Genomic DNA, 20,731 nt, shown 5'->3' on the forward strand with positions numbered 1-20,731 from the left:
GACAAGCGGAGACGGGCCATCCACAGAGAGGGGCAGACGTGTGACGGCGTGGCTTTGCCGGAGTTTCCTCTGCCTCCGAAGGCGGTGCCTCTGTCCCAGCGCAGCCCTTGCTCTCAGCAGAGGGGCCGGCGGACGGGGGTGGGGGGTGGGGGGGTGGCCCTGCACCCGGTGGCGCTTCTCTGACTCCCGGCGGTGGGGGGGGGGGGGAAGCCTGGCCCCGGCCCCGTCCAGACCACGAGGCCCGCACGCAGTAGCGTCCTCCTAGGGGGCCCTCGTGCGGGGATTAGGAACCAGCCGCCCCCTCCTTCCCGTCTGGGGAGCAAGGGGTGGAGGTGGCAGCGCCTCGCGTCCGCCTCCGCTTTCCTGGCAAAGAGCTCCTCGGGAGAACCCCACTTCAGAAGCACAAGTTCTCCCTGGTGAGAACGGGAGCTGGGGCGGGGGGCAGGTCCCGAGGTTTATGCTGAAGGTGGACGGGCCCCGGAGAACACCCTGGCCCCCGCGGGATGCCGAGGCCAGCCCTGCGCCGCCCCCCTCGAGACTTCCGAACTCAGCCAGCGCCCACGTGGAGGAGCCCGGGAAGTAGGGCCGGCCCCACCCCCGTCCACCCGCACATCCCCAAACCCCAGTTCCCTCCTGTGAAATCCCGGCTGAGAGCGATCCTTCCACGTTCGGCTTCGACTAAGGTGAAAGGAAAGGCTGTCGGACGTCTACCGACGGAGAGACCCAGCCTGGCAAAAGCAGAAAACTACGATGCCTCCAATCTGGGGGCCTCGGCAGCTCTGGCTGCTTCTCCCCAACCCGCGTCACGTGTGCCGGCGCCTCTCTCTCTGCCGCCCCCCGCGTACTGCCGACGGGTGGGCCTCTGCCACGCGAAGCCTCTGGCGGGGGAGGCTGCCGCGCGCGGGGCTCGGGGGACGCACCTGTACAGCTGGCGTCTCCTCGGCAGGTCCTCCGTGCTGAGGAAGTAGCTGCAAAGACCAGCGGGCGCACGGCAGTTAGTTGGCTGCGGGGCGGCTGCGCTTCTGCGCGCCAGCCTCGGTCTCTGCAGACCTCCCCGAGGACGCGCTGCGCAGGGCCCACCCAGGGAACGTTCCCGCCCGGGGCCAGCTCCACGCTGGACGCAAAGGCGGATCCCCTGACTCGGTGGCCGATGCCCACCCGGGACCCCTGCGTGGGACCCTGGCTCCTCCTGTCGCTGACCGGACAGACTGCAGTGATGCACCTGACCTCTTTCAGTCTTGGCCCCACTTCTCTGCGAGGCGGGGAAAGCAGTGAACCTGCACCGGGACAGGGGCGGCTGTCCTGAACGAGGCCAGGCCCACGATGCGCTTGGGCTCACGGAGCCCTTGGGTCCCGCCCGGAGCCAGCAAAGGCTCAGCCACAGGCCTGGCTGCAGGCCCGACGTCCTCACGGGGACCTCGAGACGTGGGACGCGGGGTGGTGGGGCGGGAATCTAAGGGCGCGCTTTTGTGAAGAAACCAGGGCCTCGGGGCGCTGCCCAAGAGGGAGAGTGCTGAGCACGGTGTGAGTGCAGGAGAACAGAGAGGTGGCCCCCGACTTGGGGCCCGCACGCGCACTCACATCTTACTCCGCTTCTCGTCGTAGGACAGGATCTTGGTCGCGTCCCAGTCCCCAGAGGTGATGGACTGGATGTTGTCATTGCTGCTGTTAGGCTGGAACACAGACGGGACATGGGATGGGGGAGGGCTGGGCGCGGCCTCGCTTCTTGGCCCGGGGCCCGCGGACACAGGCTGACCACCCTTGGGCCGTAGCCCCGCCCCTTCCCTGAGTGCCCGCCCGGAGGGGCAGCGCCCATGGCTGCCCTGCGATCCAGCAGCACCCAGACCACCAGCAACTCCCACCGTGAGCTCTGCATCTTAAGCGTCACTGCTTCATACACTGCTGATATTGTTCCTTCACCATCTGTACATGTGATTAGCGGGTCATTATCACAGGGGGACGGGGAGGGAGGAAAGAGAAATATGGGGTCGTGGATGAGACATGGCAAGGAAATAGAGAAAGAATAAAGAAAGGACGGGAGGGAGGGAAGGTAGGAAAGAATGAAGGAAGGGAGGGAGGGAGGGAGGAAAAAACCCCCCTGGATCTTCGTCATTCTCCACCGTTCTTCACAAGGATGGCTCAAAACTGTTTACCGCATGTTGTGCGTTTGCACACACCGTCTCTCCCCGAGTGCCTCCCAGAGCAGAACAGTTATGACAACACATCACAACAGGAGAAAGACGTGACCGTCCCAAGAGGAACGGGCTGTGAGATGCTGAGGCAGGAGCCACAGGCCGGCTGTTCCAAGGGCGGGTGCCCCGGGCACAGGTGCGACGGGAGTGCTGTTAAATCAGGCACGGGGACCCCAGAAATGGCCTCGGGGGAAGGGAGAGCCTGTGAGGGCAGGACCAGGCGGGAGAAGCGGGCTGCCAGGGGTTCCGGAGGGCAGTGGGGGCCGAGGGGCTCCTGGGAAGGGGGGGGACCTGCCCCTGCTGGATGACTAACGGGTCCTCAGCCCATGCTGGTCACAGGGGTGAATCCGAGACGGGCTGAAGGGAACATCCAGCATTTTAAGTCTTGACTGAAGTGATCCCAAATAAGAAACCGGGAATCTGGGGCCACAGCACCCAGGCCTTAGGAGTAAAGAGCTGAATGTCAGCCCGTCTGCAGCCGTTCTGTAAGTCATGCAATGAAGTGGCTTGAAAACTAAAACATCTGTATCTAAGTCTCTTAAGCCAACGTCGTCCCTGCCCCGGAGCCACAGCCGAGTTTCCGTTCCTGCTCTATCAAAGCTGCTCCACGTGGGACATTCTTGGAATTCTGCTTTGGAGACTGCCTTTGGGGTCACGTCATGAATATAAATCTTCTACTTTATATCCACAGAATATTTTTGATAACTTTTTAAAAAATAAAATGTTATTCCCATGCCCTGATCTCCTTAGACTCTGCTTCAACCTGGAAGCCCCACTGACGGAGGCCGAGGGCACTGCTGATGGGAGGCCCGCAGCCCCTCACCTCCCCCCTGAGGGCAGGGTTCCCCGAGTGCAGCTCCGGGTCGCACCCCGTGGGGAGGGGGCAGGGGCCCGCTCTGCAGGAGGTGGCATTCGCCGGGCTGTCTGCTCTCTCCGAACACACCTACATTCAGCTCCCACATTCCCTGCTCAGTGATGCTCTGCTCTTATCCCGTGGCTGCAGCATAGGAAACGGCAGTGCCTCTGGCTGGCCGTGGAGGTGGGAGGCCCTGGGGCCACGAGGACGCTGGGCCCAGCCCCCAGGACCCAGCAGAGGGAGGAAAGGCCAATGCAGGCGGATCGACAAAGCGGTCTACACACACGTGTCCTGGGCTCAGACCCAGCAATGCACCCAGCGTCCTCTGATATCGTCCGAAGTGTCATTTGTATTTCTGAGCGGTTACAGGAGGCACGAACGCCACCCCTGCCCAGTCAGGACGGCTGGCTGATGAAGGCCCCGTCCATCTCCACATGGGGACCCGCCTTCCAGTTTCAGGGCTCGGCTTCCCCCAGGGAGCACTTAGCTCCCCTGCTGAGGTGGGGGGAAGGCCCCCAGGGCCCCCCCAGCAGAGCAGGAAACTAGGAAGCTCACCTGGGAGGAGGATACCATGATGTGGTAGAACTTCCCCTGCCCGCCCTGCGGGATCGCTCGGACAAAGAAGAACTTCCGGCCGTCCTTGGAGAACACCGGCTCTTCGTTCTGCGGACGAAAGCCATCGATTAAGTCTACAGACTGTTTTGAAGGGGTTGAACCAGGATAAACTACATTTTGAGATACACTTTCCATGTAATTGCCAATGAGAGATGGAGTTGAAAGGCTAAAGGCTGTGTGGGGCCTTTTCTCTCCTTGGGAATCACGAGTCAAACCTCCAGTTTCCTAAAAAAATAATGAGGAATTCAGAGGAATTCAAAGGCAACTGCCTAAGCAGAGGCGGACACACAGGCGTCCCCTGGTTCACAGGACACCCAGCTCACCAAGCCAAACAGGAACTCAGCACTAAAAAAGTGCAGGGCTGGGCTCCCCGCTTACTTGTGGCCCCTGCACAATTCTCCAGGGGCATTTTTAAAAACTGAAACATAGTTGATTTACAATGTTGTGTTAGCTTCAGGCGTACAATAAAGTGATTCATTTATATATATATATATATATTTTCAGATTCTCTTCCATTATAGGTTATTACAAGACAGTTCCCTGTGCTATACAGCAGGTCCTTGTTGTTTATCTATTTTATACGTAGTAGTGTGTGTATAATGAGCCCAAACCCCTAATTTATCTCCCCCGCAACCCCGCTATCTCCTCTGGTAACCATAAGTTTGTTTTCTATGTCTGTGAGTCTATTTCTGTGTTGTAAATAAGTTCATTTACATCACCAGGGGTGTTTACTATCTATCATAATTCTGAACAATCACAAACCTGATTTTGCCTAAAAATGAATTCTAGTCTTTCCATTCTGTCTTTTGTTCTTTTATTTAATAAAATCCACCTCATACTGAATAGCCCACCAAGGAGACAAGAGAAAAGAAAGAAAGAAAAAAACCCCCAGCAAACAAGGACAGACTGCACGTTCTGCGACGTGGGTGAGAGCACACGCTATCCCTGGAGACTCGCTGTGCTTATTACACGGCTTCTAACGAGAAGGAAGTTCCACACGGGCATTTACTAGATGGCACGTGTTTGCTTGGATCTACTGTCACTTTTCCCTGGAAACAAAATCAGCATTCCCACTTTTCCCCGGAGGGAAGAATTCCAGGCTGCATTCAAAGCCAGCGCCGGTAGCACGTTGCTGCATCTTGGCCTGGCCCTCACCCCCAAAGCTGAGAAGCCACCGCTCAGCCCCCCGCCGCCCCGCTGTGGGTTGGCTGTCGCCTTAATAGGCAAAAGGGATTGGCGTCTCAGCCTCTAGGAAGCTCCGCTTGAAAGTTTCCATCCGTGAACACCAATTAGTTGGCTACGATACACGTTTTCTGATTCAAGGAGCGCCACGCTAATGTGAACGAGGACAAATGGTAAATAAACCCCAGCTGGCACAAGGAAAACTCATCTCCCCGCAGTGAATGAGTGCATGCAAACACGAGATGCTCAAGGAAAGAAACCAACATGTGATTAAAGTGACATTTAATCTTCATGCATATTTGCAGCAAAATGAAACCTTTAATCTGCAAATATTTATTTTTCTATTTAGTGCTGGAAGTATGGTATTTAAAAATAGAGGAAATGGAAAAGCCAGCAGTAAATCTGGCTTTTTAAATGTACTTTTATTTGCCAACTGCAGGATGGATACCGCAAGAGTGCTTCCGTTTTCCGGGGAAACGTTTGTACTTTTGAAAGAGAAAAATACTACGAGTAAATGTAATAAGCAATTAATTCAGGCCGGACACATTGCTTTTACATGGAGAAGGACTCAAGCATTGCAGTGTCATCTGTCCATTGATCCTGGAACATTCCACAGCCAGCAGGTGAAGGACCAGCCTTTGAACCTCTCTGAGACTTGGTTTCTTATGTAGTAAATACATTTTTAGTGAAAAAGTGCAATGACTTTTGACTAGGAGACCTGGATTTTAATCCTGGCTCTGACTTTCCTGGATTTGAGGAGAAGCGTTTCTAGCCCTCTGGGTAACAGGGCATTTATCGTACCAGGCCCGGTCTGGTTTCTCCACCTCTAATCCAGCAGATCTATGAAGAATGAGTCCTTTTTATTGGTGAAAGACTTTCTGTGAGCTATCCGTAGACTTTCTGCCCATTCTTTCTATGGTTCAGATACATTCATCTGGTCAATCTCCCTGCCTGAATTTTGAAATCACAAAACCAAAATTCTGGTTAAAGAAGAAAGATTGTCAGAAATTGACCTGCGGTAGTGACTCTTCAAACACAAAGATGGGTCCTGGGTTCTATCCCAAATGGCCTCGGGCCTGCAGGGCCCCTAGTGGACCTGCCCCAGGACCGACTTCGAAGGTCATGGCAGCAGTGACGGTGTGTGTGTGCGGGGAAGGGGCTGCCTATTTCTCCGGAGTATTCCCAGAGGAGAGGGAACGTAGTGGGTCTTCACCCTGTTTTCGTGGGCTCGTGGGGGATTTGAGGGGTCCACGCTGAGGCCTAGGAAGCAGACGGGAGGAGAAGATGGGGGGGCGGGAACAGAGGCTCGGACCATGGCCCCAGGACTGCCCTCGCCCACCCCCACTCCCCCGGCAACGAGCACGCAGAAGACCACATGACCTTCGTGCCCTGGGTCTCCCCGGGGTCAGCAGTACCGTCCAGACCCCAGTCCCCTCCTCCTCTGATGCGGCCCTGGGCAGCGGGGGTGAGCTCTGTTGCCCCTTTGTGATGACGTGCATGAAGTGGCTGCCAACAGGCTCCGGACGCGCAGGCTCCGCGGCCGCGGCTCACGGGCCCAGCCGCTCCGCGGCACGTGGGATCCTCCCGGACCGGGGCACGAACCTGCATCCCCCGCATCGGCAGGCGGACTCTCGACCGCTGCGCCACCAGGGAAGCCCAAGACAGCTTATTTTTGAAAAAGAGGGTCCACAGATTCCTCTGTGAAAAATATCTTCAAAAGGAACGTCATGAGAAACTTTGAAACTGGGTTTCCTACTGAGCCCGGCGGTGAAGGAACGGATGGAGACCTGGGCTGAGCGGTGCTCGGCGAGGGGGGGCCCCGTGGGGTCCTGTGCCCGCCTTGGGGGTGCATGGCACCCTGGGCCACTGGCTGGGCTATGTATTTTTCAAAGGCTGCTTAAAAAATGTTAGCTGTTGCCTGATAAGTGCTTTAAAGTTTACATAGTAAAAGTGTTAAGAATTATACTTTTACTTTCTGCTGGCTTTTAAGTGCTGACTTGATTTTGTTTGGAACGACCTGGTTTCCCAAACCCAGGCTGCCTATCCGGTGCTCGGCTGGTGTTCTTAGGTGGGTGACGGGACGTGTGCTCCAAAAATACACAACAGTCTTGCCCACGGCGGTGTCTCTGTGTCCTGTCCGCAGAGCTTATGAGGACGACACCTCGAGGCCCGAAGCGCAGGTGACCGGTGGGGACATGGGTCCCGTGAGTGCCGGACAGGAAGGCAGGGGCAGGAGGGGACCCTCTGCCCTGTGAGAAACAAGCCGCTGGCCGCTTTGCTAAGTCCATCCTCCCTCCTCCAACTCAGACACAGACCGCACGTGGCTGGAGGAGCAGCCCCGCAGCCGGGCCTCGGGGCCCCACGCGTGCCCACTCCCAGCCCCGTGACGGCCCTTTCCACACGCCCTGGGGACACAGCCTAGGGCTCCGCCCACATTCCGCACTCGGGCATCCACGCAGCTCTCTCCCTCTCTACGCCAAGACATCTTTGAGAGCTGCTGCTCTCGCGGATTCATTTCTTAAAGAGTCGAGCCTGGGGGCTTCCCTGGTGGCGCAGTGGTTGAGAGTCCGCCTGCCGATGCTGGGGACGCGGGTTCGTGCCCCGGTCCGGGAAGATCCCACATGCCGCAGAGCGGCTGGGCCCGTGAGCCATGGCTGCTGAGCCTGGGCGTCCGGAGCCTGTGCTCTGCAATGGGAGAGGCCACAACAGTGAGAGGGCCCGCAAAAAAAAAAAAAAAAAAAAAAAGAGTCGAGCCCGACACAAACGAAAGCACGTTATACAAGTGAGCCCCGCACGGCATCGCGCACATTCACAGTGTCGTGCAACCACCAGCTCTGTCCGGTTCCAAACCACTTCCATCACCCCCAGTTGAGCCCAGACTCCATTAAGCTGTTACTCCCCACCCCAGATTCGCAGCCCCTGCAGCCACCAAACAGCCTCCCGCTTGCATGACTTTTGTTGACTTGGGCATCTCCCGCAAGTGGGGTCACACGGCGGGTGGCCCCCTTTCACTCAGCATTGTGGTCTTGGCGGGACCACTCACAACAGCAAAAGGCAGAAACAACCCGAATGTCATCAACGGATGAACGAGCTGTGGTGTGTCCACACTGTGGAGCACTGTTGCACCGTAAGGTGGCTGACAGGCGCTCTGTGGAAGTGGTGGGTTCTCGTTTTTGAAATCCACAAAGCCTAGCACGGTGCCTGGTATGACCCATACAGATTAGCTGAGCAGATGACTATGTATAGAATGGATTTTTTCCTGAACTCTTTCATCTCAATGTCTTTGGCATTTTGTGTGACTGTAAGAGGAGCGTCATAATATTACTTCTGGTACTTGTGCTTATGTCATTGGTCCAGGTGGCATTCAAGAACTTCCCAGTGGAACTCCCCAACGAATACTTTAAGACGTCCAAGCACGATCTCATTCTGGATGCTTCTCGGCATGGACTTGGCATCCAAACTTGGACACAGGAAAACCAAAGTGGCCACAGTGGGCACTCCTCTTTTGTATCAGGCTGGCACAGAGCAGGAAAAGGACATATTTACAAGCAATCACGCCCATTGATGAGGGCACCACCCCTGCGATAACTGATGGGAGGCTGGGCCAGATTGCTGATTCCACAGATAACAGAGGTGCACACAGAGTTTCTAGAATGTTCCTGGAAAGCCACTGGTAACAGTCGCATTGTCCAGCTTCAGTTACTTCCCATAAATGGAATCTGGCCCATCAGTAAAGAAGCACACCTGTGCCCTCTCCACCATCATTCTGAGACGCCAACCCGACTAGGATTTTCCCACGGAATTTTCAGACGATTTTCATCCCATTCGGTGGGATAAGAAGGAAGTGAGCGTCCAAAACTTTCCACCTGTGCTTTCTAACCTCAGGGTGTGGAATGAGAAAAAAAATAATTGAAGAAAGAAAATACCAGAGTCGAGAGTTTCATTTCTAGTGTGGGTTTAATTCTTCTGTCAGGGTGAGCACTGCAGGTCTCCTTTGATTCCCTCCAGTTCCTCAAGCCTGTTCCACGTGCATCTCTTATCCGAGGCGGGGACGCGAAGTGCAGGCGAGGCTCTGAAGTCAGGTCCCCAGGAAGACTCAAGCTGAACCGCACGGAATCCACCTCAAAGGAGGCATCCACGACCCACGCCGAGAAAAACAGGAACGTCAGCCCCGTTCCATTTTCTTTGACTGAGGTAGGTTAAATCTAGGCAACTTGTTTGGACTCATCCTTTCAATGCACCAAAGGGACATCACCTAGCTGAGAACTGAGATCTCACTGAACACTGCACGTTCTCAAGAGCAGGGATTTTCCAGCCCTCTTCCATGGAGGCCACAGTTCTCCAGCAGTGCTGGGGCCTCAGGGAAGCCAGGTGGGCTGAGTGGCTCTGCTGCCCCCCAGAGCCGTGCGCGCGCGCGCGTGCATGCGCCCGTGCAAGTGCGTGTCTACCCGGGGCTTCCTGTAGGCTTCAACGTGAGAAGCCGTGTTGTAAACACCGGGAAAGGACCTGGTGGCTGGTGTAGGCGGACAGTGTGGGATTTGCATGTGGAATAGTTACCTGTCTGTGGAGCCAGGCTTCACTTTCATCCTCATGTTTCTGAAAGGAAATAAGAGCATTAGAGAAAGGAGTTTTCGCACATGTTGTGTCTGCGACCAGCAGTGTAGAAACAATTGGATTCCCCTCCAAGGTAGCTGCACAAGCTCAGGAAGGGGGCCGGCCCGGCTCTGCCTCGTCTCATGATGTGGCTCAGAGCTGAGCACGAGTGTCCCCGAACAGGAAAAATGTCACTCTCCCAGCAACAAGGACAAATCCACGGGCCGTGTGAATCCTTTGGAAGGTGGTGCATTTCTGCCATTTGGTGGTCACCCCTGACCAGACACATGCCCGTCAGATGGTCACCAATGACCACACACGTGTCCACTAGATGGTCGCCAATGACCATCTACTGGCATGTGCCCATTCAAAGGCAAATCGCAGGTGCTGCATTATTTTAGGAATTTGTGTGCATGCGTGCAAGTATGTGTGCATGTGCGTGGCTGTCTGTGTGTACATGTGTCAAATTTCCAGTTCACAACAATCCCGGCAGACCAAACCGTTAAAAGGACTTAAAAAGCATATGAAAAGTAAATCTCAGAGAACTGTGTGGAAAGACATATAATAGGAGACCAAACACACCAACCAAACCACGAGGAATAGCTACTCAGCTGCATGGGCCGTGGACGTGTCCCTGGGGCGGTCTGTTCTTCACCTGTGGACTCTAACCACGGGCGGGATGGAGTTTCACTGCTGACCCTCGCAAGACCAGGGGTCCAGGTGCCAGAAGACCTGGGTTACGAGCCATTCCCCGCTGCCCAGCTGTGAGTCCACTCTTTCCTTCCTTCCCCTCAAGAAGCCCGTCAGAATAACCTGGAATCTGCTCTAAATTGCATCAAAAATCAAGTAAATCACTGGCCCATGGAGAACACTGGTCTCAGAGGCAGCTCACTGCGACTCCCCTCAAGATCGTCATTGGACCGCGGGGTCAGAGCTGCTGTCTGGGGCCCCGAAGTCACAACACAGCTGCTCTGCAAGCCTTTCTCCTCCTCGGTTGGGAAATAAAAATTCAGGGCCACAAAAGAGTTTCTGAGACAACTGCCTGGGTTTATTAACTGATTTTAACGGATGTTTCTTTACCCAACACAAGGAGCCCTGCCCCTTGGGGCTCAGGGATCGTGGAGGACGCAGCCCTTGGGCCAGGGGCAGGCCGCCCGAGGGGCTGAGACAGCCGTGGGTCACTCCCTTGCTTCGCAGGGTTGCTAAGCCTCTCTTTAGATTTTCGTTCCTCCTTGTCTCCCCTCCCTTCGCCCCCTGTAACCACCCACTAGGTCAGCCTGAGGTCCTGGGAACACACCGGCCTCACCGGTGACTTTCAGACACTGAGCCGACCGTCCAGGGTACCAGCTGGCTCTGGTCAGTGAAGGACAGAGAGGCTGAAATGGCCAGGCCAGGTTGCAGTGCTGAGTCCTGGGGCCTCAGGCCGGACCCCTCCCCTCTCTAAACGTCAACTGGGAAATGAGAAGCAGCCCCTGTGTGGGCAACGATAAAGGGAAGTGAGAGCTCTGTGAGCTGGGGGTGACACCGAAACAGAGACCCACATGCAGGCTGCACCTGGGCCCGCCAGGAGCTGAGCGTGTGTGTGGCTCAGAGATGACCTGGATGCCCGGGGATGCTCCCCGCCGTCCGCTCCGCCCCCCCCCATACCTTGGTGCAGACCCCGGTTGTGGCATCGCAGAGGGTGAGGATGGACACGTTCTGCGCCCGGCTCAGCCAGTTCACGGCGACCTTGGTGCTGGTGGCCCACTTGACCATGGTGACGTAGTACTCCCTGAAAGCACGAGATGCACGGTGAGCGGTGACGCAGGGCCCCCGGGGACCATACACCGGCCCAACCTGGACACGGGGCCAACGTGGGGCGTGTGGGGTTCTGAGACGGGGGCGTCGGGAAAGTGCGCTGCCGGTGAGCCCCCAGGGGAGGCCCCGCAGGAACCGGCGCTGGGATAAGCCGGCGGGTTGTGCTCCCCTCCCGGCTGCCCCCCAAGAGCTGTGTGCCCCTGCACCGGGCCAACACCCCGCCGCCCGATCTGTCCCCGGGGCGGGCCTGTGCTCTGCCCCTCGGGTTTTGTTAAGTCATGCTGGGCACTGCTGCCCACTGACCTGGCTTTCTCGTCACGGTCCAGCCAGAGCCCAACTCCACGTGGCTGGAAGCGGTGAGGATGGCTCTTGAGAGGCCGACAGAGCCAGAGCCAGGAAGGGCTCCGAGAAAGGGGCCCCTCAGGGAGGGTTAACCTATAAGGCCCCCTTCGCCTCCCCGTGGGCGAGCTGGGGAAGCCTCAGTGGTTCCTTCCCTCAGTTCCCAGGGGGCATTCGCGAGCTAATTAGGGAAACTGGTTCGAGGATCTGGGCACCCGGTGGACTCGATGTGACCTCCTAGACATCACGCGCCTGCTTCCACCCAAACCTGAACACCCCACAGTGTACCCGGCGGCGGCGGGGGGGGGGTGCAGGGCAGGGTACTGGGGCTCCCAGTCCTTAATTCAATTACCCAGAGCCCTCCAAGAACGGAATTTTTAGGAAAAAATGTACACTTAAGAGTTAGAAGGAAATGACCGGAAAATAACCGCACAAAAATAATATCCTCAGGTGAATTCTGAGGCTGTTCTTCCTAGAGGCCCGAGAACACGTGCCTCACCGCCTGCCCCGACTATCTGTGATGAGACCTCGTGGTCAGCATGATGACTTCATGTCGGACAAGATCCTTTATCACGAAGATGCAGCACGTTCACTGGATGGCGCCGGGCCAGCTGGAAGGAGAGCCAGTGCGTTCGGTAATTACCGTCGACAGAAGCGTCTAAATAACCAGGCGCTTTCCAAGAGGCTTCAGCTCACCGGGGGATTACATCGCCGGGGCCCCCATGTCTCGAATCTACCTGTTAATCACAGCGGTTGTTCATTTAACCAAAGTCAAGAGCACCTGGCAAACACGGTGGCGGAGGCCTCTGGGCCGTGGGGCGGGGGGAGGGTCAGGAGGGCGGCCCTGGAGACACAGGCTCCGTGAAGTCGCTGAGGACATGGTGGAGAGTCGCTCGGCGCGGTCCAGCTCTTACGTTTTTTCCACCTTCTCGATTTCTGTGATTTTCTGAAATCCAGCTGTTTCCGTGCTTACCGTCTGCTCCGGGGACCTTGGGCCTGCATGTTTACAGGATCCCACCCTGTCCTCTCACGGCTCCTGCTCTGAGAGTAACACGTCCTTTTAGCAGCTTCTCGTGGCTCCTGCTTCGCCGCCGGGAGGCCTGGAGCCACGTCTCTAACGACGGGATGGGACCATCCGCCCGCATGTCTGCAGACATGAGACATGTCCGGTCTGTGCCCAGCCCATGCTGCACATGTAACACTATTAATTTTTAATTAAGTCGTAGGTGGGCTCTACGCCCTGTCAGACAGACACTGAAGAGAGCCTGGCGCTGAAGGGCCTGGTGGACGGGCCCGAGTTAAGTCCCGTTTTTGGATCCGTTTGACGTAGGCGTTCCTGTCCAGGTGTGATATGAGGTTACGGAGACAGGCTGCACTTAAATATGTGCCACCTGGATGAAATCAAGGAAGGCAAAGTCAGATCTCCCGGGATGACTGTTTTTTTTCTGTGGCCTTCATACTTTTGATAATTAGGGGAGACCCTAATCTTGTTCCCATGTGCTGGAAATATTGCTTCACTCTTTGCCTCCTTCTCATTTTTGTGGTGTTCTTTTGCATAACCTTCATTTAGGCCGAATATGAAAGAAGAAATGATTCTGACATGTTTAAAAGGTGAGGCTGGCCACGTTCAGTGCCACTGCGATGGGGGTGAGGGCCACCAGCAACGGGGCTCCGCGGCGGGAGGGGGACGGGGCTCAGCGCCAGACACCACAAGGACAGGCGGGAACTTCCTGCCAAGGAGCAGGTGGGGCCAGTGGGCGGACGGTTACTGAGAGGAAACAGCAGGGATAAAGGGGCTTCTGGCCAAACTTTCTCCCGCTGAAGGCAGGCCACGTGGCCAGACAACCCCCGGGGGAGGTGGGGCTGAGAGAGGTGATCAGACGCTGAGGGTTGGAGGATCCTGGCTGCCAAGTGGGTGATGCAAACACACCTGGAAATGTGAATGTCGAGGCCTGTTTGCGGAGAGGATTCATAGGAGCTGGACTACAGTTTGGTCCAGAAAGAGACAGTCAGTGATTACACACTATTCTCAGTGTTTCCATGTCCTAACTCGATATGAGAACCATTGTATCTGGAAATAAAGAGATGAACGCAAACCTTCTCTTTCTGGTAAGAAACTCCTCCCGAGTGATACACAAGAGCGAGTCACACAAGAGCATCACTGAGCTGTGAGGATGGCCTGGGGGCGGGGCTGGCGGCATGAACGCAATCCCGTGGCCAACTAACCACTTTACTGTTCATGTTTCAAGTTGCCGCCAGTAAACAGGGAGATGCAGGGGCAAGCCCGCTTCATGGGGCTGGAGAGAGTCAGGGCCGTCACCCTGCAGAGGTTCGCTACTTTCTAGAGGTTTCCTACTTCCTAGAAATGCAACCACATGCCCACTTAAAGTGAGTGCTAGAGCCTCTCTCTCTCTCTCTTTTTTTTACTTTCCTAATTTGTAACACGGGACGTGATTTACAGAGGAAAAAAATAATTGTAATGCAAATTAGGACAGTTAAATGTGGACCCACTTTGCCTAGTTCAGTGGAGCCTCGGCCAGGGTGTGGACGGTCACCTGGACGAAGGGGCGGGATGCAGCTTCCTGCGGAGGCTGGGAGAGCTTTGCCTCTACGACTAATACTGTATAGCACTTGAATCCTCAGTTCCTTCATCCGTGTAGCAGGAATTTCACAAAACCTGGATGGCACCTTTAGAGACTTTTATGGTGATGAAATATAATGAGAAATATTTTTTTACAACTCCTGAAACAATGAAGATCATTAAGGGCTCTGTAAAGACGACATCATAACCTCTCCGAGAATAAGTGGTGCTTCAGGACCTTTGCTTCCAATCGCATTACCCTTCAGCAAACACCTTGGGAACCTCTCACCTGACCTGCCTTCAGAACGTCACCGCCATACAGGTCTCATTACCTGTACAGCAACATCTCGTCTCTAATCAATATTTCCTAATTCTGTGAGTGGCATCAACGACTAGACTCGGTGCCAAACAATTTTTGGTTATTTTAAGTAACCAAGTCGGCCTGCAAAGGTAAAGCATTGCCAAGAATAAGCTGATTTTAAAGGTGCACTCGCAGCTCTTTGGTGATGAGGTGTAGACCCTCATATAGAAGCGACGCTTTGGATGGAATGACGTTCTTTTGCAACGTAAGGCTGCGTAGCCACACCATACGTTAATGGACAGGAAAAGAAAACAGGTACTCCCTTAACGAAGCGTTCCCTAAGCAGAAATCCTTGACTGGAATGAGAAAAGGTCTCCTGGTTCCTGACACATCTTCCATCTTCCCTGATTGCAAAGCTGTTAGACTCTGACTCTAAGGCCCGTGGGGAGGGCCCGGGCCAGGCCCGCGTCGCGTCACCGCCGACTGTCTGGGGGAGGGTCTGTCTGGCGGCCCCACACGCCACACGGTTGTGTCGAGTGTCGACTCCACAGACACGTGCAGATGCCAAGCACGCTCACTGGTTACCAGATCGGAGTCAGCCTTTACCAACTTTGCGTTAAATGTGCCTACAAATACACAGAAAGGTGCAAAGTCATAATGTCACTAAAAATGAACGTTGAAAGCCTCTGGCTGTGACACAGATGGAGGTGGAAGAAGTTTGGTTGCCCGCGTTTGCTTCAACGTAGGAAGCAGCCGATGGGGAGCAGGAGGAAACTGTTTTCCTCTCCCTTTTGTCTGATCCTCAGAAACCCTGGGCTGGCACAGCCAGGAATCTGCGGAGCCGGACCTTCACTAGCTCGGTGTTAAGACGTCACAGTTCGTCATGGACACTAACTGACTTAGAATGTCAAAAAAAAAAGATTCCAAGAAGGCAGGAAAAAAGTCTCAACTCAGCCCAGCAGAGGCACCCAGATAGATACGGGTCAGACTGCGTCTTCCTGAATTCACCCGGGAAAGATTCAACCAACGCCGGAGGCTCAGGGAGAGGAGCCGAATGTTACCTTCACATCTTGTCTGTTGCCAAATATCAGATGTGGGTGGACCTCTCCTTCCTGAGGTGGGGAACTAGGAAGGTCAGACAAACAATACAGATGAGAAGGGGAAATCATACTAGAAATGCAAAAGAAGGACATGACTGTAAAAATATAGGATGAGATAAAAGAGGTGAGATGAAGGGACTAACGAAAGTGAAATTGAAAATTACAGAAATTTGATCCAGAGAAATCGAGGAAAATGTGGGAAGCTCCCCCAGAAGGTGGAGGAAGGGGTCCCAGAGGGAGATGGAGGACGGCGGATGGTCCTCACGCCTGAGAACGTAAGTGCTCCTCACGGAAGAACCAGCGTGATGGGAGAGAGGCAGGCAGGGACACCATGAAAGATGCCTACGTAGCTAAGACATGAATACGCAGATTAAAGGGTTTTCATACTCCAGGGAAACTAACAAAACACCTGAAAACATTCTGACAGACTCTTAGAGATCTATGGAAAAAGAAATGCCACATCAATCCAGTAATAAGGAAATAAGTTTTGAGAGATGATACAAATTTATGCTGATCTCAGATTTCTCTGCTGTTCTGGGTCTAATGGTATTTAATACCTCAATGTGTTTTTAACAACCAATATCTTCTTGTTTAAAGTATATCTTCTGGGCTTCCCTGGTGGCGCAGTGATTGAGAGTCCGCCTGCCGATGCAGGGGACACGGGTTCGTGCCCCGGTCTGGGAAGATCCCACGTGCCGCGGAGCGGCTGGGCCCGTAAGCCATGGCCGCTGAGCCTGCGCGTCCAGAGCCTGTGCCCCGCAATGGGAGAGGCCACAACAGTGAGAGGCCCGCGTACCGCAAAAATAAATAAATAAATAAATAATAAAGTATATCTTCTACTTGAATATACCAATTTAAAAATTCAAAAAATTAAAAGCAATTCAAAATTAAAGGCTCAAAATTAAAAGCTTAACATGTAAGAAGATGATCTCTAAAACCAATTCATCCATAGCCAGTCCTAAACTACTATCAATTTGATTATGAATTTGAATGCAAATATGAAAAGTAATTATTAAGTGACAAAAATAATATAAAATAAAATAAATATTAGGTGAATATTTCATAGAATTATAAACATTTGGTAAGTCTTTTAAGGAAGATTAAAAACAAAGCTAGCAGACTTCCCTGGTGGCATAGTGGTTAAGAATCTGCCTGCCAATGCAGGGGACACGGGTTCGAGCCCTGGTCCAGGAAGATCCCACATGCCACGGCACAACTAAGCCCATGTGCTACAGCTACTGAGTCTGGGCTCTACAGCCCATGAGCCACAACAACTGAGCCTGCGTGACACAACTACTGAAGCCCATGCGCCTAGAGCCCGTGCTCTGCAACAAGAGAAGCCACTGCAATGAGAAGCCTGCACACCGCAACGAAGAATAGCCCCCACTCGCTGCAACTAGAGAAAGCCGGTGCGCGGCAACGACGACCCAACACAGCCAAAAATATAAAAGTTAAATAAATTTTTAAAAAAGATTCTTTCTTAAAACAAAAAACCAAAAATAAATGTAGCACCCATCACAAATGATGAAACAAAGAGAACATTTAAGATATGGGAACACAAACATGCTACATGTCTGGAACAGGAAACTAAACATGAGAAACTTTCAAAATAATCATAAGTTTGGGGAGACCTGAATTGATTAGATTTAAGCTTCATGCGGGTAGAGACTGAACCCACTTCATTCTTTTCTATTTCTTTAGCACCTTGCCTAGTGTTTCACATGTGGTAAATACTTAATATTTTTTAAAGGAATGAATTTAATTCTAAAAGAAAGACCAATGAGCTTCTTTTCTGAGAGGGTAGCATCTAATAAAATAATTCTAAAGTTCACATATAAGGAGAAATGTTCAAAAATGGCCAAGATGGTTTAAAAGGAAGATTAATGAGAGGGGATTTATACCAAAAGCTGCTAATGATACAGTATAGACTTTTTAGTGGTGTAACAATCAGTAGATCTACAAGTGATGGACAGCCTTAAATCACAATGGTTTACATGAAAACAGAATAGTTTATATAAGAATTTAAGTTAGCAGAAGGAAAGAAATCATAAAAATCAGATCAGAAATAAATGAAAAAGAAATGAAAGAAACAATAGCAAAGATAACAGAACTAAAAGCTGGTTCTTAAGATAAACAAAATTGATAAACCATTAGCCAGACTTATCAAGAAAAAAAGGGAGAAGACTCAAATCAACAGAGTTAGAAACGAAAAAGGAGAACAACTGACACTGCAGAAATACAAAGGATCATGAGAGATTACTACAAGCAACTCTATGCCAATAAAATGGACCACCTGGAAGAAATGGACAAACTCTTAGAAATGCACAACCTTCCCAGATTGAACCAGGAAGAAACAGAAAATATGAACAGACCAATCACAAGCACTGAAATTGAAACTATGATTAAAAATCTTCCAACAAACAAAAGCCCAGGACCAGATGGCTTCACAGGTCAATTCTTTCAAACGTTTAGAGAAGAGCTAACACCTATCCTTCTCAAACTCTTCCAAAATATAGCAGAGGGAGGAACACTCCCAAACTCATTCTATGAGGCCACCATCACTCTGATACCAAAACCCGACAAAGATGTCACAAAGAAAGAAAACTACAGGCCAATATCACTGATGAACATACATGCAAAAATCCTCAACAAAATGCTAGCAAACAGAATCCAACAGCACATTAAAAGGATCATACACTATGATCAAGTGGGGTTTATCCCAGGAATGCAAGGATCCTTCAATATACGTGAATCAATCAACATGATACACCATATCAACAAACTGAAGGAGAAAAACCATATGATCATCTCAATAGATGCAGAGAAAGCTTTCAACAAAATTCAACACCCATTTATGATAAAAACCCTCCAGAAGGTAGGCACAGAGGGAACTTTCCTCAATGTAATAAAGGCCATATGTGACAAACCCAGAGCCAACATCATCCTCAATGGTGAAGCACTGAAACCATTTCCACTAAGATCAGGAACAAGACAAGGTTGCCCACTCTCACCACTATTATTCAACATAGTTTTGGAAGTTTTAGCCACAGCAATCAGAAAAGAAAAAGAAATAAAAGGAACCCAAATGAGAAAAGAAGAAGTAAAGCTGTCACTGTTTGCAGATGACATGATACTATACATAGAGAATCCTAAAGATGCTACCAGAAAACTACTAGAGCTAATCAATGAATCTGGTAAGGTAGCAGGATACAGAATTAATGCACAGAAATCTTTTGCACTCCTATACACTAATGATGAAAAATCTGAAAGTGAAATTAAGAAAACACTCCCATTTACCACTGCAACAGAAAAAATAAAATATCAAGGAATAAACCTACTTAAGGAAACAAAAGACCTGTATGCAGAAAATTATAAGACACTGATGAAAGAAATTAAAGATGATACAAATAGATGGAGAGATATACCATGTTCTTGGATTGGAAGAATCAACATTGTGAAAATGACTCTACTACCCAAAGCAATCTACAGATTCAATGCAATCCCTATCAAACTACTACTGGCATTTTTCACAGAACTAGAATAAAAAATTTCACAATTTGCATGGAAACACAAATGACCCCGTATAGCCAAAGCAATCCTGAGAAAAAAAAAAAACGGAGCTGGAGGAATCAAGGTCCCTGACTTCAGACTATACTACAAAGTTATAGTAATCAAGATAGTATGGTACGGGCACAAAAACAGAAATATAGATCAATGGAACAGGATAGAAAGCCCAGAGATAAACCCATGCACATATGGTCACCTTATCTTTGATAAAGGAGGCAAGAATATACAGTGGAGAAAAGACAGCCTCTTCAATAAGTGGTGCTGGGAAAACTGGACAGCTACATGTAAAAGAATGAAATTAGAACACTCCCTAACACCATACACAAAAATAAACTCAAAATGGGTTAAAGACCTAAAAGTAAGGCCAGACATCATCAAACTCTTAGAGGAAAACATAGGCAGAACACTCTATGACATAAATCACAGTAAGATCCTTTTGGACCCACCTCCTAGAGAAATGGAAATAAAAACAAAAATAAACAAATGGGACCTAATGAAACTTAAAACCTTTTGCACAGCAAAGGAAACCATAAACAAAATGAAAAGACAACCCTCAGAATGGGAGAAAATATTTGCAAATGAAGCAACTGACAAAGGATTAATCTCCAAAACATACAAGCAACTCACACAGCTCAATATCAAAAAAAACACCCAATCCAAAAATGGGCAGAAGACCTAAATAGACATTTCTCCAAAGAAGATATACAGATTGCCAACAAACACATGAAAGGATGCTCAACATCACTAATCATTAAGAGAAATGCAACTCAAAACTACAATGAGATATCATCTCACACCGGTCAGATGGCCATCATCAAAAAATCTACAAGCAATAAATGCTGGAGAGGGTGTGGAGAAAAGGGAACCCTCTTGCACTGTTGGTGGGAATGTAAATTGATACAGCCACTATGGAGAACAGTATGGAGGTTCCTTAAAAAACTAAAAATAGAACTACCATACAACCCAGCAATCCCACTACTGGGCATATACCCTGAGAAAACCATAATTCAAAACGAGTCATGTACCAAAATGTTCATTGCAGCTCTATTTACAATAGCCAGGACATGCAAGCAACCTAAGTGTCCATCAGCAGATGAATGGATAAAGAAGAGGTGGCACATATATACAATGGAATATTACTCAGCCATAAAAAGGAACCAAACTGAGTTATTTGTAGTGAGGTCTGACACACCACTGTAAAGGAATTATACTCTAATAAAGATGTTTAAAAAAATTTAAAAATTTTTTAAAATAAAAATAAATAAAAGAATTTAATATTTAATAAAAGTGTCAACCCAAATCATTGGGGAAAGGAAGACTTAATAAATTGTGCTGGGAAGATGACTTATTAAAAAACAAAAAAGCAAATAAAGAAAAAGTGTGTATTTCTAGAAAAAAGTGTCAAAGGAAAATTTATCAAAATACCCACACTAGTTACCAATGGGTAGTGGAATGGCAAGTGATTATTATTTCCTATAGTGCAGAGATGACCTTTTAAATAATAAAGAAGGTTATTAAGGGTAACTCAAAGTTTCCAATTTCAGTTGGTGGGTTTATCACATTTATTTATGTCTTCTCTCTCCAGAAACATAACTGCAATGATAATGA

General features: G+C 50.9%; 1 protein-coding gene across 4 annotated transcripts in view; it reads right to left on the bottom strand.

Moving 5' to 3' along the window:
• Nucleotides 1-20,731, bottom strand: part of DPP6 (dipeptidyl peptidase like 6) — a 922,327-nt gene that overhangs the window by 80,330 nt on the left and 821,266 nt on the right. For all 4 annotated transcript variants that reach the window (XM_067041762.1, XM_059073588.2, XM_067041763.1 and 1 more), the window contains exons 11-15: nt 11,086-11,209; nt 9,403-9,441; nt 3,604-3,711; nt 1,582-1,673; nt 921-968 (exon numbers count right to left, since the gene is read on the bottom strand). In XM_067041762.1, coding sequence (XP_066897863.1) covers nt 921-968; nt 1,582-1,673; nt 3,604-3,711; nt 9,403-9,441; nt 11,086-11,209 — 411 coding nt within the window. The remainder of the gene's footprint in view (nt 1-920; nt 969-1,581; nt 1,674-3,603; nt 3,712-9,402; nt 9,442-11,085; nt 11,210-20,731) is intronic.

The sequence above is a fragment of the Kogia breviceps genome, chromosome 9 (assembly GCF_026419965.1).
Source record: "Kogia breviceps isolate mKogBre1 chromosome 9, mKogBre1 haplotype 1, whole genome shotgun sequence".
NCBI classification, from domain to species: Eukaryota; Metazoa; Chordata; class Mammalia; order Artiodactyla; family Physeteridae; genus Kogia; species Kogia breviceps.